Raw genomic sequence first — 26,849 nt, 5'->3', positions numbered from 1 at the left:
TCAGTCCCAATAGGAAAAAATAGCTGATGGAACAACAAAGCATCCATTCTTAATCTCTGCATAATTATGTTGTGTACGGTTCCCATATCCTGGTTTGTAAACAGACTCACAATTTATCATTAGATGTGATTCATATTCCACAATGATATATGCGGAAGCCAGTGATCTCAAATTGCTGATGTAGTATATTTTTCCTCTCTTCAGAGGCAGTCCCGTACGACCAAGAATGGCTTGCATCCACTGCAAATACTTTCACTAATAAATGTAACTGACTGAGAAAATGTATAACTGTACCTTTAAATATAGATATTTTCCAATCTTGCATGCAATACAGGATTGAACAACAATTCTAAAACATTTCTGCTGATAAAATACTCATCTGTGTATAATTATTTTGACTATGTTTCACTAAGATGCACTTAATATTTTCATCAGCCATGTTATCATTGATTAATCCATTGCATGGGATAAGGCCCTTCAGCCCACCGAGTCCAATCCTACCATAAATCACCCGTTCACTCTAAAACAATTCCTGCTGCAAGTTCATCAACTCAGTGAAAGATATTCTTTGCACCTGCCTGAATCTTCCAGTACAATGAGACATCCATAAGGGAATGCTGACAAGGGACACACTGATGCAGCCTACGAAAGGTTTTGTGGGGAAGGACTGCAGTCCAAGGTCCTCCAGCCACTGGACACTGAGGCCCCTCAAACACCTAAAGTTTGTATCACCCCAGAGAGCCACGCGAGTGGTAATGGTACCATGTACACAAAAATGTGCTAACACCACTAATCTACAGAAGCACTGACACTGAATATATAGGCTGCATGACTACAAATGTAACAAGCCCTGCACTGCTTTTTTTTTATCCCTTTTGACCATAAAAGTTTCACCAAAGCATAAAACTTTAAACTTAAAAAAAAACCAATTTCAACTGGTTAGTCTCAGTTGAAGGGAAAAATCTGTGAAATTAAACAAACATCACTCATGAAAGAAAAATATTAACTTACCTATAGATTTGGTGTTGGGCAATAGGAAAGAGAAGTCTGTTTTCTTGATATAGGGGAGAGTTCTAATATATTCTCGAGCCTAAAAATGAAAGCAAACATCTTAAATAATGTTGGAAAACCTGATAAATTAGCAATTTTATGTTATTCTGGAGCCAGTTGGAAATCTATGACTGTGAGACTGTCATCTGGTCCCTTTAGAACAATGGGGTGATCAAGAAACAGCATCAGCGTATTTATTTACTTAGTCATAGGAGAAAATTCAACATGTCCAAGAGGATTCTATCAAACTTCTGTAGATGTACTGTCGAAAGTATTCTGACGGGATGCATCACAGCCTGGGTGAATGGTCTAATTTTAAAGTCACTAAAAAAAGTATTTAGAATGTTACATAGAAATGTTCAACAAAGCCATGGATGCAGACCAAGTGCTCATAACAGCTACAGACACAATGATGCTGGAATTCAGAGCAATGAACAAACAGGCCAATTTTGCAAGCAGTGCTTGCTTTCTGTGTAAAAGATGACAGAATTACCCTGAATGCAATATGCACTCGAAGTTTTCCATCACAATAAAAGTCTGATAATATGCTCTTCCATTATAAATCTCGATGGGTCGACATCTGGCTCACCAGGTCACATCTCCTACACTCCATGGATCAGTTGGTAGAACTGCAGCCTCACAGCGTCAGAGACCCAGGTTCGATCATGACTTCCGGTGCTGTTTCTGTGCCATTTGCACGTTCTCCTTGTGACCCCCCTGGGTCTCCTCTGGGTGCTCCAGTTTCCTCCCACACCCCAAAGATGTGCGGATTTGTAGGATTATAGGCCACTGTAAAATTGTCCTGAGTGTGTAGCGAGTGGATGTGAAAGTGGGATAACATAGAACTAGTATGAATGGGTGATCGATGGTCGGCATGGGCTCGAAGGGCCTGTTTCCATGCTGTATCTCTAAAACTAAAACTTAAAAAACTTTAACCTTATCAGTGCACCTAAGTATGGTTTCCCTACTCTGAGTAAACAACTCTGTGCATTTCTTCTCATGAGCTTATTTATACACCACTGTAGGATCACCTCACATCCTCCTGCACCCCAATGCATAAAGTCCTGCTGGCTGACCCACTGAGGTTCTCCAGCCCTTGGGTTTTGCTCAAGATTCCAGCATCTGCAATTTCCAAGGACTCTGTGTTATGATATTAGTGGGAGTAATATCCAATTGTGCTGAAAATCTGCCAGTCCAAGATCAAAGTACCGAGCAGGTGAAGTAACAGAGTTTTACTGAGTTTGGAGATGGGTGAACTGATTTTGAGTGAATTGTACTGGTATTGTGAGTGTGTGGTCCATTTACTGATGGTATCTTCAGTGTTCCACATTACCCAAGTACATTTTATAATGGTTTTTATCAACTATATCAAATCAGGGAATGTTTGGAAATGTAGGGTGTAGCCTTGCAATGGTTAGCCTTGCAATAGCACTCAACATTAACGCAAGTACACTGAAAATCCCATCATCTGTTAAAGACTTTTACACATTACACTTAATGATTAATACTATGTTGCACTCTTACAAAAATCCAACATTTTTAAAGGCTAGCAATAAGTATTGCAGAAGGTATTAAACTGAGAACAATGTGAACCATGCAAAGTCTATAATGCTGCATTACCTCAATGCTTTCTAATTTATGAATGAATTCAGTCCCAGGAGTGCCCGTAATCTTCATAATCTGTGCTAGTTGATCTAGATCTGGTTCTTTTGGTTAAGAATCAATTATTGCCATTAAAATGTTTGGCCATAATTAGTAATACAATCAGGTTAAACAGTAATATCCCAATTTCCAGCAGTCAGTGAATACACAGTGGTAATTCAGCACAGTTGCCACAGTTGACCGAGTAAAGCGATCTGTGTCAATAATTAACACCTAACTGCTCTAGCATAGACCATAAGGAAGTACTTAGAGAGATTGGTAATGGTGTATATCAATGCCAGTCTCCTGCACAATCTAGATCTCTAGATCTACAATTTGTGTACAGGGAGAATAGGTCCACAGAGGACACCATTCCCAGAAGGGTCTTGACCAGAAACATCGCCCATTCCTTCTCTACAGAGATGCTGCCTCACCCGCTGAGTTACTCCAGCATTTTGTGTCTACCTTCCATTTCCTTTGAACTACAACCAGCTCCTGATCTACTTCACAATAAGAACACTTATGGCAGGATGCCATTCATTGATAGAGCTCAGCTTTCAACATCATTATATCGAAGAACCTCCCACCTAAACTTATGGACCCAGGCCTTGGGGCATCCACTTGCAACAGGCTTCTGGACTTCTTGACCGGCAGACATCTGGCAGTTAGAATTGTCCATAACATTTCCTCCAACCTGACCATCAACACTGGTGCTCCTCAAGTTTGTGCACTCCCGTGATTGTAAGGCCAAGGATCACGCCAATTCACCCTTTAAGTTGTCAATGATACCATTGTTGTCGGACAAATCTACAACAATTATGGGACAAAGTACAGGAAAGAGATTGAGACCCTTGTCGCAACAAGACAAGAGGGTTGGTTATTAACCTAAAGAACCAGGTCAACACAACATAGCTGCTGTAGAGATAGTTGACCACTTCAAGTTCCTCAGCATCCTTTTCACCAGCAACCTAACCTGGTCCCTTCACACTGATGAGGTGATCAAGAAAGCACAGCAGCATATTTTCTTTCTTCAGAGTCTGGGAAGATTCAGCATGTCCACAAGGATTCTCTCAAACTTCTGTAGATGCGTTACTGAAACTATTCCGAAACAATGCCATGGCAACAGTTCTGCTTCTGGCTGCCTGAACCTACAGAGAGTGGTGAACACAACCTAGTCCATCACAGGCTTGTCAGTGTCACTTCCTTCCATCCAGTGCATTGCATCAGGAAGGTTGAAAGTATCTTCAAAGATGCCTGTCAGCCACCCTAGCCTTTCCTTTTTCCTGCTTCTCTCTTCTGGGAGAGCATAGAGAAGTTTGCAAGCTTGGACAAAAATACTTCAAAAACTACTTATTCCCTACCGCTATCAGACTCCTGTACCAATCGCCTCTTTCACACACCCTTCTCTGAGGTGCTGCCACATACTCTTATACACAATATTATTAGTTATCCCACTACAGGCACATTTTTCTTTTTTGCAATACTTCAGATTGCACTACAAGAGATTTGAACCTGGTTTCCCTTTTGATCTGTTCAACTCTATTACATTACTAACCCTTCCTCAACCATGTTGATATACTTAACAAGATGATATTTCTGTAAATAACATTTAAAAGAAGCTTACATTGTAGATTCTATCATTATCACTTGTAATGTATGAGATTAATAAATAACCTACCACAATTTGTCATATATTGCTTCATGCGATAGTTAAGATATTTTATTGGGGAGGCTAAGACAATTTGGATTATTCAAGTAATCGTGAACTACTTCAGCAAAACTGGATAAAAGGATACAGTCTTTTCCTTTGAACAATGTCCTGCCATTGATCATTTCAGCAAAAATGCAGCCAACGGACCAAATATCAACTGAAATTGAAAGCCAATAGAGAAAGCTGTTAAATTATTGTAAAATTGACAAAATTGTTGTGTTGAATTTTGAATCAGATGTTGTGTGCTGTTAATGCATACATAAAGAATAGATCTCTGGTGTCAACAGATTCAGGTTCGACTACATTGCCTCGCTGAGGTGAATTATTTCCATCGGTCGATTTTCCTTCAGAAAATCACACCATCCATTCACAGTGAGGTCCAGTCCCCTTGGTCCCTTTATGAACTGGCTGCCTCTGGATAGATAGGAGATTGGTGGGTTCAGTTATAAAAATAAATTCCCTCAAGTTGGCCTATTCCCTTCTAAATAAGGGATGTGTAATAAAAGCAGTCTTGTTAGTGTCTCTTACATCCAGAGGATATTTAAAACAGCTCTAGAGAAAGCTGGAATGTAACATTTGTGTATTAGTTTATTTCATCTTCCTATCAGACTTTTAAAAATGAATATAAAATATCTTGATATCCATATCAACAGAATTTAGTTTGAGGCAGTTTAGTTTAGAGATACAGTGTGGAAACAGGCCCTTCAGCCCACCGAGTCCACCCTGACCATTGTTCACCCGTACGCAGGTTCTATGTTATCCCAATTTTGCACCCTACCCAGCAGGGGCAATTTACAGAAGCCAATCAACCCACAAACCTGCGTGTCTTCAGGATGTGGGAGGAAACCGGAGAACCTGGAGGAAACCCAGGCGGTCACAGGGACAACGTGCAAACTCCGCAGAGACAGAACCCATGGTCAGGATCGAACCAGGCTCTCTGGCGTTGTGAGGCAGCAATTCTACCACTGTGCCACCCAAATAGATTGGCCATTTAGGATTTGAGCAGCAGATTAACAAAAGCAGTTACTCAAGTGGTTTATTATTGGTCTTGTGTATATAAAAGGTCTGCATTGGATTAATAACTTGGAGTCCTGTAATTGCAGCGAATGTTATCCAGCCATCAGAGAGAGTATGGGATAAAATGGATTTTAAAAAAGGGTGCAATGAAGAAAGACAACATATCTAAAACAAACGGACTAAATTTTCAATGTCGATGACAGTAACAGTGCCTAAGGATTCCAGTAAGTGAGAAACACTGAAGTGCTGCAAATCTTTGCTGTGGGCAACACTGAGCCGCTGAATCTCAGTTTAATGGCCTGTTCTTGTAAAATATTTTTATTAGTAGGACGTTTGAAATCTCACCTAAACCTTGCCTTGTATTCACTGGGATTGGCTTCATTTTGCTAATAAATTACTTTGCTCAGTCAGCAATAGCTGACCAAGCAGTATTTTTCAAACCATTTTAGTACCATTACTGAACACAATAATATTGGACATTATCTTGCATTAAACGTTATACCCTTTATTCTGTACACTGTGGACGGCTTGTGTCGTAATCATGTACAGTCTGGATTGCACACAACATAAAGCTTTTCACTGTACGTCGGTACATGTGACAATAATTATAAACTAAAGGATAATAATATTCAATAACAATTTCAAGTAGCTTTTACTATTATGTAATAAAATCTACCAACACTCAAATTCTGAAAACGAAAACACTGACAGTAAAAAATACATTTTCTGTCCGAGATATAGGCTTACTGTCCTTTGTTCTTCTAGATATTGGCTTACTTCTGTATTCTCAACAGTTTGCGTTTTTAGTTCCCATATTAATGCAGATAGCATTGATTTAGTATAAATGTTTAATCGCGTTGTGATACAAACATTTTTGCCTGAGAACAAATGATTTGTGTGATCGGGATGTGATGAGGACTCACCAGTCTGAGTGTAATGCCTCCAATTCAAGATGACTTCAGGTGCACGGTACCATCTTGTAACCACGTAGCCGGTCATTTCTGAATCCGTTTGTCTGGCAAGACCAAAGTCGATGATCTACAAATATGCAGATCCAATTTCAAACGTTTCGTTCTGGATAATCCTTGGATAATTTATTTTAAACATTGATAAACTGGATGTCAAACATCAAGATTCAGGTAAAAACAAAGAACTGGAGATGCTGGTTTATACCAAAGATAGACACAAAGTGCTGGAGTAACTCAGCAGGTCAGGCAGCATCTCCAAAGAAAAAGGATGGGTGACCTTTCGGATCAGGACTCTTTTTCAGACTGAGCCTTAAGAAGAGTCCCAACCTGAAACGCCACTCATCGTTTTTCTCCAGAGATGCTGCTTGGCCCATTGAGTTACTCCAGCAACTAGTGTCTGTCAAGATTCAGGGATAGTTTCTTGCTCCACCCTAGTCATTTAACCAGTTCCAGAGTCTGCCACATTGTATCCGTTTTGAGATTGCACTTTCCCTCGCCAACAATGGGCCTACCAGGGCACCACCCTGCCTGAGGTCATTTATGGCCAGCCCTGATTGGTCCTGGTCTTTTCTTACTTCCGGCTCTTCACTCCACCCCACCTCCCCGACCCTACCTTTAGTCTGAAGACGGGTCCCGACCAGAAACATCACCCATCCTTTTTCTCTGGAGATGCTGTCTGACCAGCTGAGATAAACCAGCACCTTTGTGTCTATCTACAGTTTCTTCCCAGCTGTTATCAGGCAACTAAACCATCCTATCTCCACCTAGAGAACAATTCTGACCTACCATCTACCTCACTGGAGACTCTCAGACTATCTTTAATCAGACTTTACTGGACTTTATCTTGCACTAAACCCATTCCATTTATCCTGTATCTGTGCACTGTGGACGGCTTGATTGTAATCACGTATAGTATTTTCGCTAACTGGATAGCACACAACATAAAAAGCTTATCAATGTACCTCGGTACATGTGACAATAATAAACTAAGCAAAATGGTGGCCGACTAGGAAAAGGGGAGATGCAGCGAGACCTGGGTGTCATGGTACACCAGTCATTGAAAGTGGGCATGCAGGTGCAGCAGGCAGTGAAGAAAGCGAATGATATGTTAGCTTTCATAGCAAAAGGATTTGAGTATAGGAGCAGGGAGGTTCTACTGCAGTTGTACAGGGTCTTGGTGAGACCACACCTGGAGTATTGCGTACAGTTTTGGTCACCAAATCTGAGGAAGGACATTATTGCCATAGAGGGAGTGCAGAGAAGGTTCACCAGACTGATTCCTGGGATGTCAGGACTGTCTTATGAAGAAAGACTGGATAGACTTGGTTTATACTCTCTAGAATTTAGGAGATTGAGAGGGGATCTTATAGAAACTTACAAAATTCTTAAGGGGTTGGACAGGCTAGATGCAGGAAGATTGCTCCCGATGTTGGGGAAGTCCAGGACAAGGGGTCACAGCTTAAGGATAAGGGGGAAATCCTTTAAAACCGAGATGAGAAGAACTTTTTTCACACAGAGAGTGGTGAATCTCTGGAACTCCCTGCCACAAAGGGTAGTCGAGGCCAGTTCATTGGCTATATTTAAGAGGGAGTTAGATGTGGCCCTTGTGGCTAAGGGGATCAGAGGGTATGGAGAGAAGGCAGGTACGGGATACTGAGTTGGATGATCAGCCATGATCATATTGAATGGCGGTGCAGGCTCGAAGGGCCGAATGGCCTACTCCTGCACCTAATTTCTATGTTTCTATGTTTCTATGTTTGATTGCAATGCATTAAAATTGCTACATTGCCATAATTGCCTGTTTGCCTCAACTACCTTCTCTGGTAGCTTATTCCATATACCCAACACCCACTGAGTGAAAAAGGTTCACCCCTCAAGTTCCTATACACCAGCTTCATTTTTTATAAATAATAAGCAAGGAAGTCCTCCAACTTTTTTGGCCAAAAGTTTTAGGTTGCATGTTGCAGCAAGCATCAGTTTATTGCAATTGAGATCCGACCAACCTAGATATGCATACATGCCAAACCAACCACAGGTCAATAGTGGCACAGAATAAGCCCTTATTCCTTCAAATTCCTTAAGTCTATTAAATTCGTCAATTCAAGTCAAATTTAAGTCAAATTAAATTCCTTAAGTCTAATAGACTTAAGGAATTTAGTTAATTCCTTCCACCCAGTATTTCCTCCCATTCAAAGTCTGTGATGAAAACCAAGTAAGATATGACACGAAGAACAAGCCTAGGTTCATTGGATGAATGATATATGGAGAGTGTGGATTATAGGTATCTTTAAAACCCAATTCATTGCATTCATAACAGGAGACTAGAAAAAAAGTGGAGTTGGTGAGGTGCAATTTTGTACAATGAGTCAGCATCAAAAATGTCAACGATTTTTGGTTTCTTATTTGAATAGTTTAGAACTCCTTGCACAATTTACAAATAACAAAAGTGCAAGCCTAATGTACGAACATTTACAGAAATATCGAGTAGTTTAAATTTAACAGATACAGCAAAATAGTTGTTTTATCCAGATTTTGATAAAGTGCAAGTAGCAAATATACCAGCTGATATAAATTGTATGATCGGACCATTTTTCATTATAACTTTTAAATATTATGTCAAAATACTGAGTTCTGCTGTTGCGTGAAACCCCCCCCCCCCCCCCCCCCCCCCCCCCGTTAAAAAGATTGAATTCCACTGCAGTAATAAGTGCAATACATGTAATACCAATGAAAATAAGTTTAATGAGCAGAATAAGATTAGATTGTCAAAGATCTGGAAGTGAATCACTATCTGCAAATTCTCTGAAGATAGAAATCTAAACTGCAGTCTTCTGTAAAAGTCTTGGATTGGAAAGGTTAAATACCCTACTGAAAACATGTTCATTGACTTGGAACAAATACCTGGACAGTGATATGGCTGGTCAATGGCACAGCACCTGTTTAGCACGGATGAATTTTAGTCAATTTTCCATCAATTTCTGTTCTGGGACTGACAGTGCAATTTCCCAGTAGGCTGAGTGATACTTTCCACAAATCTCTGTGCGGGTTCCACAAATGGAAGTTGCTTTTCCACCAAATTGCAATAAGTTGTTTAGTTTATTGCCACATGTACTGAGGTACAGTGAAAAGCTTCTTGTTGCGTGTTAACCAGTCAGCAGAAAGACTGTACAATCAAGTTGTCCACAGTGTACAGAGTAACAGGAATAATGTTTAGTGCAAGATAAAGTCCAGTAAAGTCCAATTAAAGATAGTTCAATGGTCCTGAGAGAGGTAGTAGATCAGATCTCTAGTTACTGGTAGGATGGTTAACAGCTGGGTAGAAACTGTCTCCGAATCTGGAGGTATGTGTTTTTACATTCAAGTTGCCTGATGGGAGAGGGGAGAAGAGGGAGTGACTGGGGTGTGACTGGTCTTTAATTATGATGCTGGCCTTGCCGAGGCAGTGTGAAGTGTAGATAGAGTCAATGGAAGGGAGGTTGGTTTGCGTGATGGTCTGGGCTGTGTCCACAACTCTCTGCAATTTCTTGCGGCCTCGGATGGAGCTGTTCCCAAACCAGGCTGTGATGCATCGCGATAAAATGCTTTCTACAAGTGTCTGATGGTGGCAAGTATCAAGATTTCCAAACTACCTCGGAAAGGACTGGAATTTGTGATTACATCATACGTGATAATGACAGCAAGAAGCTTCTTATAGAAACTTACAACTTACAAAATTCTTAAGGGGTTGGACAGGCTAGATGCAGGAAGATTGCTCCCGATGTTGGGGAAGTCCAGGACAAGGGGTCACAGCTTAAGGATAAGGGGGAAATCCTTTAAAACCGAGATGAGAAGAGCTTTTTTCACACAGAGAGTGGTGAATCTCTGGAACTCCCTGCCACAGAGGGTAGTCGAGGCCAGTTCATTGGCTATATTTAAGAGGGAGTTAGATGTGGCCCTTGTGGCTAAGGGGATCAGAGGGTATGGAGAGAAGGCAGGTACGGGGTACTGAGTTGGATGATCAGCCATGATCATATTGAATGGCGGTGCAGGCTCGAAGGGCCGAATAGCCTACTCCTGCACCTAATTTCTATGTTTCTATGTTTCTTCCCGGGGGCAGAATAGGAGTGTGCACAATTTATTCTAAGATTTCTGCCTTTCTTGTTTCTTTGGATTTGGTGCAACAGATAGTGGTGGTTGATATTGGCCCTCACGGTGGGACACGTGATAGGAGAGAATGTCTATGTTTAGCAATAGCACAAAGACCAGGTGCTTAGCTGAACTCCTGCCGTTGATACCCTCTCTCTCTCAACTTCAATCATCGCCCATCACCGCCTCTTCCCCTCCGCCCATCTTCCCTCTGCTCCCCCTTCTCCAATAGCTGCACCTCGCAAGTTCCTAATCTTAAATCACCTGCCCCCATTGCCATGAACTTCTTAGACCACAGCTGTAGGTTCATGGTGCTAGTTTATTGCATCCAGCAGCTATAATTAACTTGTGGAAAACAGAGAAACGAATATTACTTTCTCCCCGTTAAATCTGACAGTTCTTCCATCTCGGCCTTCCCGATTCCCTGCACTCCCCACCACCCATATTCCACCGTCACCCCTCTAGTCAGACCAACATGTGTAGGAAGGAACTGCAGATGCTAGTTTACACCGAAGATAGATACAAAATAGTGGAGTAACTCAGTGGGATCTCTGGATAGAGGAAATGGGTGCGCTTCAGGTCAAGACCATCTTCTGTCTGAAGGCACCCATTCCTTCTATCCAGAGATGCTGCCTGTCCCGCTGAATTAGTCTGGCATTTTGTGCCTAAAGTCAGACCAACAGTCGTACATACCCTCCCAGATTTTTGAAGAAAGCTATTTATCAGTGACGTATCAATCAAGATTATGGATGTAAACTGTACTTAAGAGGACTAGGGCAGAAAGCAGAAAAAAAATTATTGGACACAGAAGATTGAGACTGCGGATGGCTCAATTGTAACCATGTATTGTATTTCCGCTGACTGGTTAGCACGCAACAAAAGCTTATCACAGTACCTCAGTACACATGACAATAAACTAAACTAACTATGGAATGTGTTTGCAGAATTAATGACTGAACAGAGACTATGTCAACAATTAAAATTAGGTGAGACAAGTCATTGGGGGAATGAGAATGGTATGGTATGGGAAATACAGGAAACAATATTTGGTTTGCTACCTGTGTAGGAAGGAACTGCCGATGCTGGTTTAAACCAAAGATAGACACAAAATGCTGGAGTAACTCTGCGGGACAGACAGCATCTCTGGAGAGAAGGAATGGGTGATGTTTTGGGTCAAGACACTCTTCTGAAGAAGTGTCTCGACCTGAAATGTCACGGGTCTCGACCCGAAACGTCACCCATTCCTTCTCTCCAGAGATGCTGTCTGCCCGACTGAGTTACTCCAGCATTTTGTGTCTATCTCTGGTTTGCTACACGTTGGGAGAACAACAGCAACATGGACTGAATTATCATAATAGCTTGTTTTCATATTATAATTGATATCTGATTATCCGGTCTAAAATATAACAGTATAATACTTTGAGATTAAATGCATTGGTATTTAAATCTAATCCCTCACCCACCTCTCCTGCTACATTTAAAATAGGTGTATTACCTTCAATTCACAATTTTTATTTATGGCCAAATTGCCAGGTTTTAAATCCTAAGAAACCAAAATAAAAGAGCATTAATTCTAGACATCAAATAAATTAACCAATACAATAATTACGACCTTTACTTTGTATTAGGTTAACATTTAACAGTGATGCAATTTTAAACCATGATCAATTACGTAGAAATGTTAAATGTAGTGCTCAATACCAAAAAGCCCATTTCAGTGTGACTGTTGTAAATTATTCTCTGTGAAGTGTATTTTGCCCTTGGGAAGCAATTAACATTAAAAGATCAATATAATAACTAGAAAGCCATTCTCGGAAGCTATGACAAGCTGAATGGTGATTTTGCTCTTCACTAACATGAACCCTCTTGAATCTAAATTGGCGATGAAAACTTAACTGCAAATACCTGAACATTCAAACCAGATGTACTATTTTCAGATGGAAATGTCAAAAACCAAAGAAAATGTCACGTAAAAAAATGTCAATTTAAATTGCTTTGGATTATTGCAGAACAGTAGCTTCAAATCAGCACGGTCCAGATGGATGTCGTTTAAAGTGCTATTCATTACATTCAAGTATTTCAAGTTTTATATATTGGCCGTTTTTCTTTTAAACTCCAACTAATGAATTTTTTAACTGATTTATCATTTTCCAAACCTCATAAGTAATAATTTTTGATGTGTAATCAGCAAAATTAAATATATTTGGAAAAATCATATTTAGCTAAACACAAATTGCTGGAGAAACTCAACGGGTCAGGCAGCATCTGTGAAGGAATGAACAGACGTGTTTTGTATGGGGACCTTTCCATTTAGTAAAGTTGCAGTGATAAATCGAATTTGTGTTTAGTTTAGAGATACAGCGCAGAAACAGGCTCTTTGGCCTACCGAGTCCGCGCCGATCCCCGCACATTAACACTGTCCTACACACATTAGGGACAATTTACACTTATACCAAGCCAATTAAACTACATCCTGTACGTCTTCGGAGTGCGGGAGGAAACCGGAGCACTCTGAGAACGCGGTCACGGGGAGAACATACAAATTAAGTACAGATAGTACCCGTAGTCGGGATCGAATCCGGGTCTCTGGTGCTGCAAGTGCTGTAAGGCAGTAAATCTACCACTGCGCCACCATTTTCTGTGTTGTTGATAATTGTTTTTTCAAGCAAATCATTTTAATGGTATAATCTAATAGGCAGGTCCAATTTGCACTAAATCTTAATCAGTGCACAATTCTGCTTGTATGCTTCGGAACCCATAAGGCAGTTGCTATTGGAAACCATCCCCGCTGTTCCGGTCACCAGCAGGCGAATGTCACATTGATGTCTTGTTGCTGCACAAGGACAATGTCATTCAATGTGAATCCTACTTTCAATCGCAGTCTGCAAAATTTTAAAATGTCCACCACATCCTGGATTGGAATTGGCTGACCAAAAGCTTTTTGGAGGCGTTTCACTGTCAGGGTTTAGTCTCTGCCCGTCATATGTTCAGAAGTTCATAAGGCATAGGAACAAATTAGGCCATTCGGCCCATCAAATTTACTCCGCCATTCAATTATGGCTGATCTATCTCTCTCTCCAAACCAGTTCTCCTACCTTGTTCCCGTAACCTTTGACCCCCATACGAATCAAGAATCTGTCAATCTCCATCTGAAAAAGTACCCAATGAATGGCTTCCACAGCAATCTATGGCAATGAATTCCACAGGTTCACCACCCTCTGCCTAAAGAAATTATTCCTCCTTTCTAAAGCTCCGTCCTTTTATTCTGAGGCTGTGTTCTCTGATCCTAGACTCTCCCACTAGTGGAAACATCCAGGAACAGAGACCCAGGTTCGATGCTGACTTCCGGTGCAGTCCTTTTGGAGTTTGCACGTTCTCCCTGTGGTCGGGTGGTTTTCATCCGGGTGCTCCGGTTTCAACCCACATCCCAAAGACGTGTGGGTTTGTAGGTCAATTGGCCTCTGTAAAATTGCTTCTAGCGTGTAGGGATTGGATGTGAAAGTGGGATGATATAGAACTATACTTCCAGCATGTCCAAGCATTACACAGTGAAGGAACCACTTCTGTGTGCAGCCAGCTTTGGCAAGGCCACACCTACTGGCAGCAAAATAAATAAATGCTCGTATCCTAGTGCCCTGTTCCTGCTCCTAATTCATACGTTTGTATATTAAATTAATCTGTTGAAAATACAAATGTCCATTCCTTCCACAGTTGCTGCCCGATCTACTGAGTTTCTCCAGCAAATGTTGTTCAAGATTCCAGCATCCGCAGTTTCCCTTTCAAACCACCAATTCAATGCACTTTCCTGGCACAAGAACATTTCTAGGTCAACGTGGTTGAAGATGCTCTCAGTTTTCTGATTTCAGAAAACCACATACACACTCGGGTTGAATAAAACTCACTGGAGTTCTTTATGCAAGACCCCGTAGTCAGAGGACTACATCTATAGACACGACTCAGACAGTTACTGGCTCAATAACATATTAACATCAGTAAAGTGGGCTTTATACTCTCCCGTGCATTCAGCATCAAATATAATCAACACTTCACCACATTTCACCTCCAGTACTGAAGCGGAAATATACAACCCATATAGGCATGTGGATTCTACTTTCTCACTTCATGGTAAACGCACCTAAATGTAGTCCTCACCCACGTGATACCACCCTTCTCCATATTCTTCTGAATAGCATCAAAATCAGGCTGTTAAAAAAACTTACCCTGTGGATAATTCCAGTTGAATGCAGATACTGAAACAAAATGAGTAGTATTTATCGTAAATATTGTTGTAGCATTTAATTTTTTAAAAAATTTATTTATAGCGTTCATTAACTGAGAAACGACAACTGTGAAATTAGAGCACGTATAGTATTAAAATAGGCATAATGAAAGCGTACTTTCGCACTGACATGCGATATGGTGCTTTGATACTTTAACATGCTCTGTCACATAGTAATTACATAATCACAATCTGATATATTGTGAACTCCTCATTCCTTCAGTCTTTTAGAAGGGAGAAAGCAATAGAGTAATGAGACCTTTGTTACAGTTATATTGTTTTCTTCTTTGCTAACGAGCACACGGTGGGTGGCATGGTGGCACAGCAGCAGAGTTGATGCCTTACAGCTCTAGAGACCCTGGTTTGATCCCGGCTACAGGTGCTGTCTGTACGGAGTTTGGGTTTTCTCCGAGACCTTCGGTTTTCTTCCACACTCCAAAGACATACAGGCTTGTAGGTTAATTGGATTAGTAAAATTGTATAATGTTCCTAGTGGGTGTAGGGTAATGTAAATATGTGGGGATCGCTGGTCGGTGCGGACTCGGTGGGCCAAAGAGCCTGTTTCCGATTGTATTTCTAAACTAAACTTAAAAAAGTGACTGGAATTTTTAAGTCAATTTCCATATTCACCTTTTGTCAAAAATGAATATTGTAGAAGCCTCTAATGAGGAGGAGAGATGAAATAGGCATAATTTAATTACATTTGGAAATTCAATACAATTAATTGACTGTACTTGGAAGAGGGGTATAATCTATAAACATCCCTGCAGGCATTCTGGTAAAAAATTCTTTCCATCGCTCTTCCCGAATCTAAATGGCCAGTGGAAGAATTTCCCTTCAGCCGAATACTCTAAACAAATAAGATGAAACAAAGTGTGTTTAAACCAAAATGTCATTGTGTGTTTCTCAGGTGTTTATTTTCTTTTTTGTTTCTATAATACCTGTTAACCAATCCACAACTGGGATTGCGGGATGAATATGATGAAAGAATGGGTCGACTGGGCTTGTATTCACTGGAATTTAGAAGGATGAGATGAGATCTTACAGAAACATACAAAATGCTTAAGGGATTGGACAGACTAGATCCACGAAAAATGTTCCCGATGTTGGGTGAGTCCAAAACCAGAGGTCACAGTTTAAGAATAAAGAGTAGGCCATTTAGGACTGAGATGAGGAAAAACCTTTACACCCAGAGAGTTGTAAATCTGTGGAGTTCAAGAGAATTGGATGTGAATTCAAGTGAATACAATGGATATGGAGAAAAAGCAGGAATGGGGTACTGATTTTGGATGATCAGCCATGGTCATATTGAATGGTGGTGCTGGCTCGAAGGGCCGAAGGTCCTGCACCTATTTTCTATGTATCTACACCAAAGGTAAGAAAATTGCTTTAATGGGCAGAATTGTTTGCCGTTTAACTGATTACTAAAAACATTTTTGCCTTTAACGAATTGATTTCCACTAGGAATCAACACATCAAGACCATAAGTAGAATATATTTTCTCATGATCATGGGTCATGGTTTGCATTGGCTGGAAAACTAATTTCCTATTTGTTGCAATTGTATAGATGACATCTAACTATTGGCACTCGTGCCCAGTTCCACATAATTTAGTGCCAAAATCCTGAAGTCAGTGATTCAGCTCCTCTTCAAAAACTGCCTTGTGGCAATTATCATCACAGTCTGTCGTTGAAATGATCAGAACACAGGTAATAATACATTTGCATCTCCACAAAATTCCTTGGCAAAATGTTTCCCTGTGTTGTAGGATGTTAAATGGTGTAACAATCCTGCACAGTAAACTCCCCGACCTATAGAAAATAATTTTATACCAGTACATTGATATTTAAAAAAATAATGGATTTCATATTTATAAAAATTTTATTTGTGACATGTCACTCACTCTGACCTTACTCATGAGATATTCCAAGCATTATATAATTTTCTGTAAAGGGTTTAACATATTAGCTAAAATTTCCTTATTGCTATGAATAAAGAATCTATTATAAGCAGCCTACTCAGCCTGATGACATTACGGTGTCACGGGCTGATGACATCACAGTGACACCGGGCAGATGACATCACAGTGACACCGGGCAGATGACATCACAACAACACCATACTGGCAGCAATGATGTTGTTATACTGGCGGCAACCGTGACATCACACTGGTGGCAATGGTAACATCATGCTGGTGGCAACTGACATCATACAGGTGGCAACGATGATGTCACATAGGTGGCAACGGTGACATCACACAGGTGGCAACGGTGACATCACACAGGTGGCAATGGTGACATCACAATGATGACATCACATCGGTGGCAATTATGACATCACACTGGTGGCAATGATGACATCACACTGGTGGCAATGATAAACCACTCACAAGATTCACAATCCCACCATTCATGTACTCTGACAATTACATGGTTTAGGTTTTCAGCAAAAAACGCAAGAGTCCAAACATTTAATGTGTTATAAATTTATCACACTGCTTCCAAATACATTTTCCAAAACTTCTAACATGTTAACTTTACCTTATGTTACCTACCTTAAGGCCTTTGAACATCTGATATAAAAGATATTGAATTCTGTCGTCTGTCAGTTTTCCCATGATTTTACTCAAATCTGCATCCATAAATGGCATAACTAGGTAGCTAAAAATAAAAGAGTGTGGGATAAGTATACTGAGCCTTCACTGCACAGTTGAAACCAACTGGGAATATTAGCTTGCATACAGTTGTGGAAATCTATTGAGCCAACTCCTGGTCATAAACAGAATTGCTGTTTGGGAGATATGACAGCAGCATTTATGATGGTTTTAGATGTACACATGGGTATGCAGGGAATAGAGGTATATGGATCATGTACAGCGGAGGAGATTAGTTTAACTTGCATCATGTTTGGCACATACATCGTGGGGCTGAAGGGCCTGTTACTGTGCTGTACTGATCTATTGTCTGCATAAATACAGGACACAGAGTCTCTTGCCCAGAATTCGTGAATCAGACCAGAGGACATAGGTTTAAGGTGAAGGGGAAAAAATTTAATAGGAATCTGAGAGGTAACTTTTTCACACAAAGGGTGGTGGGTGTATGGAATGAGCTGCCAGAGGAGATTCTTGAGGCAGGAACTATCCTATTTAAGAAACAGTTAGATAGGTACATGGACACAACAGGTTTGGAGAGATATGGGTCAAACATGGGCAGATGGGGCTGGTGTAGCTGGGACATGTTGGCCAGTGTGAGCAAGTTGGGCCGAAGGGCCTGTTTCCACACTGTTTGAAGCACGGACTCTATGACATAGCCTAGTAATGTTAAAGGAGACGCAAGGAACTGTAGATGCTGGAATCTTGAACAAAACCCAGTGCTGGAGTAGGCGGCACCTGCGGAGGGTCCTTCATCAATCTGACGATGGGCTCGACCTAAAACACCATCTGTCCATTCCCCCCAGTGATGCTACCTGACCTGCTGAGTTCCTCTAACACTTTGTTTTCTGCTAATGTTAAAAGGAGTCTCCTTCACTCCAATTCTGTGGGGTTTCAGGTGTCAAGCACCAGTTTCTATCATTGATCAGAAAGATCTGAGCAATAGCAATCACTGAGAAACATAGAAACATAGAAAATAGGTGCAGGAGTAGGCCATTCGGCCCTTCGAGCCTGCACCGCCATTCAATATGATCATGGCTGTTCATCCAACTCGGTATCCTGTACCTGCCTTCTCTCCATACTCCCTGATCCCTTTAGCCACAAGGGCCACATCTAACTCCCTCTTAAATATAGCCAATGAACTGGCCTCAACTACCTTCTGTGGCAGAGAATTCCACAGATTCACCACTCTCTGTGTGAGCAGCTTGATGGCCCAAAAACAGTATTCAGTATTTTCCTTCTAATGTAGCAGGTTGCAAAACTGATTCACAGCTTGAAAACAAGTTATAAAACTTACCGAGAGACGACTCATCCCTTAGCAACTGAATGGGTGCGGTTCTCATTCTCCACAGTTTATCTGGTTCACATGTGAGTCACAGTGTTACAGCACAGGAACAGGCCCTTCACACCACATTGTCCATACGACCCCTTGTGTACCAATAGTTCAATGGCATTTTATTGTCACATGTACTTAGGTACAGTTGAGGTTAGCTTAGAGATACAGCACTGAAACAGGCCCTTCGGCCCACCGAGTCTGCACTGACCAGTGATCCCTGCACATTAACACTATCCTACAAACACTCGGGACAATTTACACTTATACCAAGCCAATTAACCTACAAGCCTGTATGTCTTTGGAGTGCTGGAGGAAACTGAAGATCTCGGAGAAAACCCACGTGGTCACGGAGAGAACGTACAAACTCCATACAGACAGCACCTGTAGCAGTAAAATTACTTAGTTACATACAGCTCTGTCTAAATGTTCCACCATTCTTAAGTGCAAGAGTGTGATAAAAATGCATTAGGCTGAAACAGTACACAATTACCACGTTTCCACTGCCTTTCCACCCACATCAGCTCTGTAGCCTTCCACACCTTCACCATTCAAGGACTTGTTTAGATGGCTCTTCAATGTTGAGGGTATCTGCCTCCATCATCTCTTCAGGCAAAAGATTCCAGACTCCAGAGATCCTTTGTGAAATAAATCTCCCAGATTCCCTCTAAACCTCCGTTCTCAGCCCTGTGATCTCTTGCCCTTGTCGTCTGGACAGAGAATGGTTGGGAGGCATTTGGGTCAAAGATAGGCTAATGGGACTAGCATAAATGGGCATCTTGGTCAGAACGGATGAGTTGAGCTGAAGGGCCTGTTTCCGTGCTGTGAGACTCCGTGACACCATAACCCCAACCTTGTGGAAAGGATTTTTACCATCTCTCCTATGTATCGCCATCAGAATGTTATATTAGGTTGCCACTCAGCCTTCTCCACTCCACGGCAACGAGCCCAGCCCGACCAGAATCTCCTCATAACTAACGTGCACAAGGAACTACAGATGCTGGTTTACAAAAAAAGACACCAAGTGCTGGAGTAACTGAGCAGATCAGGCAGCATCTCTGGAGAAAATGGATAGGTGATTTTTCGGATCGTGACCCTTCTTCAGACACGACCCAAAATGTCATCTGATCCATATTCACCAGAGATTCATCCCCTTAACCCCACCCCCCTCCACTTCCTTGTGCCCCACCTAAACTCACACTTATTTTTCCACCCCTCCTCTACCACCTATATTCCTTCCTCTAGCTTCCCAATTTGCGACTTCAATCTTTTTGTCTCTCAGCTTCTGTCCTTTCATCTCGGACCTTTGTCCAACCATCTGCCTTATCAAAACCGCCTCCTTCATCTGTATCTACCTATTACTTGCCAGGTTTGCCCTGCCCATCCTCTCTTCCAGCCTTATTCTTTCCCCCCCACCCCCACAATCACTGAAGAAAAGTCTCGACCAGAAACGTCACCTATTCATGTTTCCAGCACGCCTGCCCCGCTGAGTAACTCAAGCACTTTGCCTTTTTTTTACATTCTGGAGAATCTCCTTTGCAACCTCCGCTGGGCAGTCTCATCGTTCCTGTGCGATTCTGAATTCTGAATGCGATTCTGAATCAGCCTATAGGGAGGAGGTCCAGAACCTGGCAGCTTGGTGTACCAACAACAACCTCGACCTTTGAGTATAGGAGCAGGGAGGTTCTACTGCAGTTGTACAGGGTCTTGGTGAGACCACACCTGGAGTATTGCGTACAGTTTTGGTCTCCTAATCTGAGGAAAGACATTCTTGCCATAGAGAGAGTACAGAGAAGGTTCACCAGACTGATTCCTGGGATGTCAGGACTTTCATATGAAGAAAGACTGGATAGACTCGGTTTGTACTCGCTAGAATTTAGAAGATTGAGGGGGGATCTTATAGAAACGTACAAAATTCTTAAGGGGTTGGACAGGCTAGATGCAGGAAGATTGTTCCCGATATTGGAGAAGTCCAGAACAAGGGGTCACAGTTTAAGGATAAGGGGGAAATCTTTTAGGACCGAGATGAGGAAAACTTTTTTCACACAGAGTGGTGAATCTCTGGAATTCTCTGCCGCAGAAGGTAGTTGAGGCCAGTTCATTGGCTATATTTAAGAGGGAGTTAGATGTGTCCCTTGTGGCTAAAGGGATCAGGGGGTATGGAGAGAAGGCAGGTACAGAATACTGAGTTGGATGATCAGCCATGATCATATTGAATGGCGGTGCAGGCTCGAAGGGCCGAATGGCCTACTCATGCACCTATTTTCTATGTTTCTATGTTTTTATGTCCTCAACTCAAAGAAGACGAAGGAAATCATCGTTGACTTCAGGAAGACCAGAGGTGGCAGACATACCCCCATCCACATAAACGGGACTGAGGTGGAGCACGTCTCCAACTACAAATTCCTCGGGGTACATATCTCAGAGGATCTGTCCTGGTCCCTCAATACCGCCAAACTGATCAAACAGGCGCAGCAGCGCCTCTACTTTCTGAGGAGGCTTAAGAAAGTTCACCTGTCCCCTCAGATCCTGTCCAACCTCTACCGCTGTACCACAGAAAGCATCCTGACCACCTGCTTCACGGTATGGTACAGCAGCTGCACCACAGCTGACAGGAAGGCACTGCAACAGGTGGTGAAAACCGCCCATCACATCATCGGTGCCCCGCTCCCTGCCATGGATGCCCTCCACCGCAAACGGTGTCTGAGTCGGGCCGGGAAAATCATCGACCCCCCTCACCCTAACCATGGACTATTTGCCCTCCTCCCATCAGGGAGGCGGTACAGGAGCCTCAGGTCTCGCACAAGCAGGCTGAGGAACAGCTTCTTCCAAAACACCATTACCCTGCTGAACTCACAATCCCGACGCTAGCTATCTTTAGACTCTCCTATCTGTATATATTTATTTGCCTATGTACCACATTGCACATATTGTTTAACCAGTATTTTTATTTTTACTATCTTGCACTCTGACCAGATGCTAAACTGCATTTCCTTGTACCTGTACTCGTATTTGTGCAATAACAATAAAGTTGAATCAAATTAAATTGGAATTCTCTGAACCTTAACCTGAAGGCCAGATTGTCAATGAGTTTTTCCTGCTCCAAGTGAACTTTTTAAAATCAAGAACAGTCTAATTCTGAATCTGTTGTTCCTGCTGCTCGCCCGTCTACAGAAACAAGTTACTGAAGTTAAGAACATAGAGCAGTGACGCCCAGAAACAGGCTCTTCAGCCCACAATGTCATGCCGAACATGACTCCAAGTTAAGCTACCTGCACATGAGCCACTTCTCTCCATTCCCTGCATCCCCCATAACCCTCCAAAGCTTACATATACTGTCTGTAATGGGACAACCAGAACTGCTTTCTTCCCCCTTCTACGATCAGTCTGATGAAGGGTCCCGACCTGAAACGTTAACTATCATTTCCCTCCAAAGATGCTGCCTGACCCGCTGACTACTTTGTGTTTTGCTCAAAGTTTGATAAAGCTGCAACATGACTTCCTGACTCTTCCAAGCAGTGCTCCAACAAGCAGTGAAGGCAAGCGTACCATATGCCCCCTTTACCACTCAAACTACTTGTGTTGCTACTTTTAGGGATCTGTGGATTTGGACCCCAAGAACCCTCTGTTGACGATAGTTTGTGGGGAGGTTGGTGGTTTTGCCTCTTAGAATACATACTATTTGTTAATCAAGTGCCTGGATTGGTTCCAGGCACTGAATGTTAAATTGGTGCCAGAACTATAACTTGTCTAGACTTCTAAACACTTTGTACACAACCCAGGTGTGGAGGGGGATGGAATGGCTAATTGAGCAGAATTGTGAGGACCTAACATTTACTCAACTGGTACTACACAAACACTATCAAATACACTCTCAGTTGATGTTGACAGTGTAACTGATTTTTTACAAGGATGTTGCCAGTACTCAAGGGCCTGAGCTGTAGGGAGAGTTTGGCCAGGCGAGGAATGTATATCTTGGAGCATAGGAGGCTGAGGGGTGATCTTATAGAGGTGTAAAAGATCACGAAGGGAATGGATAGCATGAATGCACAGAGTCTTTTACCTAAGGCAGGAGAATCACGCACCAGAGGGCATAGGTTTCAGGCGAGGGGGGGAACAAGATGTCATAGGAACCCAAGGGGTGACTTTTTCCACACAGAGGGTGGTGGGTGTATGGAACGAGTTGCCAGAGGAGGTAGTTGAGGCAGCTTTTAAAAGACATTTGGGCGGGTAGATGGACAGGAAAGTGAAGCTTTTGAAGCATTTCCTTTCCACATCAGGGGTTGGATGATTTTTTTAAAACTCTTACTGCAAGTGTTAGAAAAAAATCTTCTTTGTTCCCTTGATTATTTCATGCAGTAGAGTCTCACAAACTTTCTCTGCCCATTGTCATCACACAGATGTTTAGAAACTTAGGTCAGGGCATCACTGCACTGCAGCACTCTCCATAACTTAGAAGCTAATCTTCATGGCAAGCTCTTAGAGTCACAGAGTCAGAGTGATACAGCGTGGAAACAGCCACTTCGGCCCAAGTGTCCATACCAACCCACATGCCCCATCTCAACTAGAATCATTTGCTCTGGTTTAGAGGGATATGGGCCAAACACGGGCAGGTGGGACTAGTGCAGATGGGGCATATTGGTCGGCGTGGGCAACTTTGGCTGAAGAGCCTGGTGCCATGCTGTATGACTATGATTCTGTCTCCATGATCTTTCTTTGTTGGCGGATTTTATGTAACACCAGGTTCGTTACAGTTTTGATCACTATATTGTGAGCTTTATATATTTCCAGAACACTTACAAATCATGAAATTCATCCAATGTGACTGCGGGCGTGAAGACATCAATGAGTCCGATGACCTGCAAGTGAATAATAAACTATTCAGGCAAGTTCTCCATCACAATAACCAGCTTCTACCAACTTCCTGTAAAAACCAGCATTCATTCTGTGTTAGGAATGAGTTAATTTGTTGTTGCTAAAAAACTAGTCACATCTCTTTCACGCACTATGAAATTATGAGTGGGGGGGGGGAATTACATTTCGTAAACTTGAGGAAAAACCTACAAACTCACTGACCTGCAAGTTGACCTGCGGGCTAAAAAGCAGAAGCGGGAAGGTTTAAGTTTATTATTGTCACGTGTATCAGGCGTTTTGCATGCTATCCAAAAAAGATCAATCTGAAGAGGGTTCCGACCCAAAACGTCACCTAACCATGTTCTCCAGAGATGCTGCCTGACCCGCTGAGTTACTCCAGCACATTGTGCCTTTTTTTTTTGTAAGCTTTTTTAATCTGCAGTTCTTTGTGTCCACTTTAAGATGTATTGTTTAGGAAATACTTAGATGACAGGAGTAATTTCACTGATGGGTAAAAACATTATCAATCGGCACTAACGTCTGTTGCCACGAGAGGGCAGACTCTCACCACAATTGCTGCATTGGGATCAGCCATTTCCCTCACAGTAATAACAGTGATAATAATGGCAATCAGCCTCAAGGACATTGGTGGACATTTAGATCAATTTACTGTCATATACACAAGGATGCAATGAAGTTCCTTATTCATGTGAAGCTCATAGATTTAATGTTTAAGAAGGAACTGCCGATGCTGGAAGATTTAGCTCTTTGGGCTAAGGGAATCGAGGGATATGGGGAAAAAGCTGGAACGGGGTACTGATTTTGGATGATCAGCCATGATCATATTGAATGTCTGACTGGTCGAAGGTCCTGCACCTATTTTCTATGTTTCTCTACAGTAATGATAGATACAACAGCAAGGGCAAAATAGCCGAGAGTCAACAGCATGGAAACAGGCCCTTAGCCCAACTAGCCCACGCAGACCAACATGTCCCATCTATACCAGTTACACCTGCCGGTGTTTGTGAGAGGAGACTGGAGCACCTGGGAAAACCCATGCAGGCACAGGGTGAACGTAGAAACTCTGTACAGACAGCACCCGTAGTCAGGATCAGGATCAAACCTGGGTCTCTGGCGTGTAAAGGCAGCAAGTCTACCGCTGTGCCACCACGTCATCCCGAAATGTTCTCAAAGCCCCTCTTGCGAAAAGGTGCAAAATCCCTACAGAATTTCACTGTGACGTCACGTGATAATAAAGTATTAATTAATCATTGTTTAATGGAGATGTGCGGGGCAGGATTATTTTACACAGAGAGTAGTGAATGCCTGGAACATGCTGCCGGGGATGGTGGTGGAGGCAGATACAATAGTGGCATTTAAGAGGCTTTGGATAGGCTCATGGATATGCAGGGAAATGGAGTGATATGGATCATGTGAGGCAGAGGAGATCAGGCACCATGTCCGGCACGGTCTTTGTGGGCCGAAGGGCCTGTTTCTGTGCTGTACTGTTCGATGTTCTACGTCACCTTCAATCGCAAGGATAGGCACAAAAAGCTGGAGTAACTCAGCAGGTCAGGCAACTGTCTGACCCGCTGAGTTACTCCAGCTTTTTGTATCTATCTTCGGTTTAAAACCAGCATCTACAGTTCCTTCCTACACATTCAATCCCAAAGAACTGGTTTATTGAAATATACTTCTCAGGCCACCGGAGATCTGAAATTAACACACTAGACATTGGGTGTGTACAGCAAGTCAGGGAGTATCCATGGAGATCGACACAGTTCTCCGGCTTCTCATCGGAATGGAGAAGGCTTCGTCCGCGCAGGCCTCAGCGTGCAGAGAGAGTGAGCAGAGCACACACTGGCAAGTCAGCAACAATGCAGAAGAGATTGGACAACAGGTTTGATTTACCTGCGAGAGGTGAAATATTTCAGATGCAAGCAAGTACGCCAACTCCACTTCAATCCTAAGTTCCATATTAAGTCGGAGGGAGGAAAAGAATTACTGCTTGACAGAAAGTGTTGTTAGGATTCTCAGAACACCAAACGGAGGATTTTTTTTCATCAGAGGGTGGTGAATCTGGAATTCATTGCCACAGACGGCTGTGAAGGCCAAGTCATTGGGTATTCGTAAGGCGGAGATTGACAGATTCTTGGTCAGTGCGGGTGTCAGGAGTTATGGGGAGAAGGCAGGAGAATGGGGTCGAGAGGGAAAGATAGATGAGCCATGATTCAATGGCAGAGTAGAATTGATGGGCCTAATCTGCTCCTGGAACTTATGAATTTATGAACTCTGTCCTTTATTCTCGGGTAATGGATAGAAGCTAATGAAACCCAAGAAAGCAAGCCAGGATAAACTTCATCTTTGCCAAATATTTCTCAATAAATTCATTCACCAAACATTTCCTTTCCACAACACCTGGACTGATAAAAAACACTCTTACGGCAAGTGTTAGGGAAAAAAAGCTATTTGTTCTCTAAAGTATTTAATTCAGTTGAGCCTCACAGTTATGAAAACTTTCTCTGTCGATTGTTATCAGACAAATATTTAGAAACATATAAGTTGGGACATCACTGTACTGTGTTTGACCCACAACACCTATAGACTCAGCGAGGGTGGATCATTCCTCCCAATCTCAAGACAGGTCCCAGCCCAAAATGTCACCTATCCATTTCTTCTAAAGATGTTGCCTGACTCGCTGAGTGCCTCCAGAGTCCCTTGTGTTTCATACAGGGCCGCTTGTGTATGTACGTACATTGCAACTAAAATAAATGAGGTGCTGTGAACATTTCTTGCAGTGGAATCTAATGTAATAGCAAAGCATAGTGTAAATGAATCAGCTTGACCACAGCACTCTCCTGACGTGGACTAGCTGGACTCCAGGTTATCAAACCCTCCCTAATTCTGCAAATTATTTAAACATAACTTTAGACTTTAGAGATACAGTGCAGAAGCAGGCCCTTCAGCCCACTGAGTCAGCAACCACCAATGAACACCACTTATACTAGCACTATCTTCCACACTAGGGACAATTTTACCAACTCCATTTAATCTACGTGTCCACCCGACACATTTTTGGAGAGTGAAGCACCCAGAGAAAACCCATGCGGTCACGGAGAGAACATACAAACTCCGCACAGCAGCACCCATAGTCAGGATCGAACCCAGGTCTCCGGCTTTGTAAGGCAGCAACTCTACTGCTGCGGCCACTCTGCTGCCCG

At 42.3% G+C, this 26,849-nt stretch overlaps 1 protein-coding gene across 2 annotated transcripts in view; it reads right to left on the bottom strand.

The window, feature by feature from the left end:
- LOC116986815 (mitogen-activated protein kinase 12-like) overlaps positions 1 to 26,849 on the bottom strand; it is a 48,712-nt gene that overhangs the window by 8,559 nt on the left and 13,304 nt on the right. Inside the window, exons 1-9 of one of the 2 annotated variants that reach the window (XM_033042539.1) lie at positions 25,540 to 25,588; positions 23,575 to 23,633; positions 17,346 to 17,451; positions 14,733 to 14,762; positions 12,008 to 12,055; positions 6,343 to 6,457; positions 4,488 to 4,559; positions 2,671 to 2,750; positions 1,012 to 1,090 (exon numbers count right to left, since the gene is read on the bottom strand). In XM_033042539.1, the coding sequence (XP_032898430.1) occupies positions 1,012 to 1,090; positions 2,671 to 2,750; positions 4,488 to 4,559; positions 6,343 to 6,457; positions 12,008 to 12,055; positions 14,733 to 14,762; positions 17,346 to 17,441 (520 nt within the window). In that variant the 5' untranslated portion in view covers positions 17,442 to 17,451; positions 23,575 to 23,633; positions 25,540 to 25,588. Of the gene's footprint in view, positions 1 to 1,011; positions 1,091 to 2,670; positions 2,751 to 4,487; positions 4,560 to 6,342; positions 6,458 to 12,007; positions 12,056 to 14,732; positions 14,763 to 17,345; positions 17,452 to 23,574; positions 23,634 to 25,539; positions 25,589 to 26,849 lie in introns of those variants that run through there. The other variant, XM_033042538.1, reaches the window with a different exon arrangement.

Source organism: Amblyraja radiata, chromosome 24, assembly GCF_010909765.2.
Source record: "Amblyraja radiata isolate CabotCenter1 chromosome 24, sAmbRad1.1.pri, whole genome shotgun sequence".
NCBI lineage: Eukaryota > Metazoa > Chordata > Chondrichthyes > Rajiformes > Rajidae > Amblyraja > Amblyraja radiata.
The sequence above is the reverse complement of the archived record's forward strand: the minus strand, read 5'-3'. Positions and strand labels throughout refer to the sequence as shown.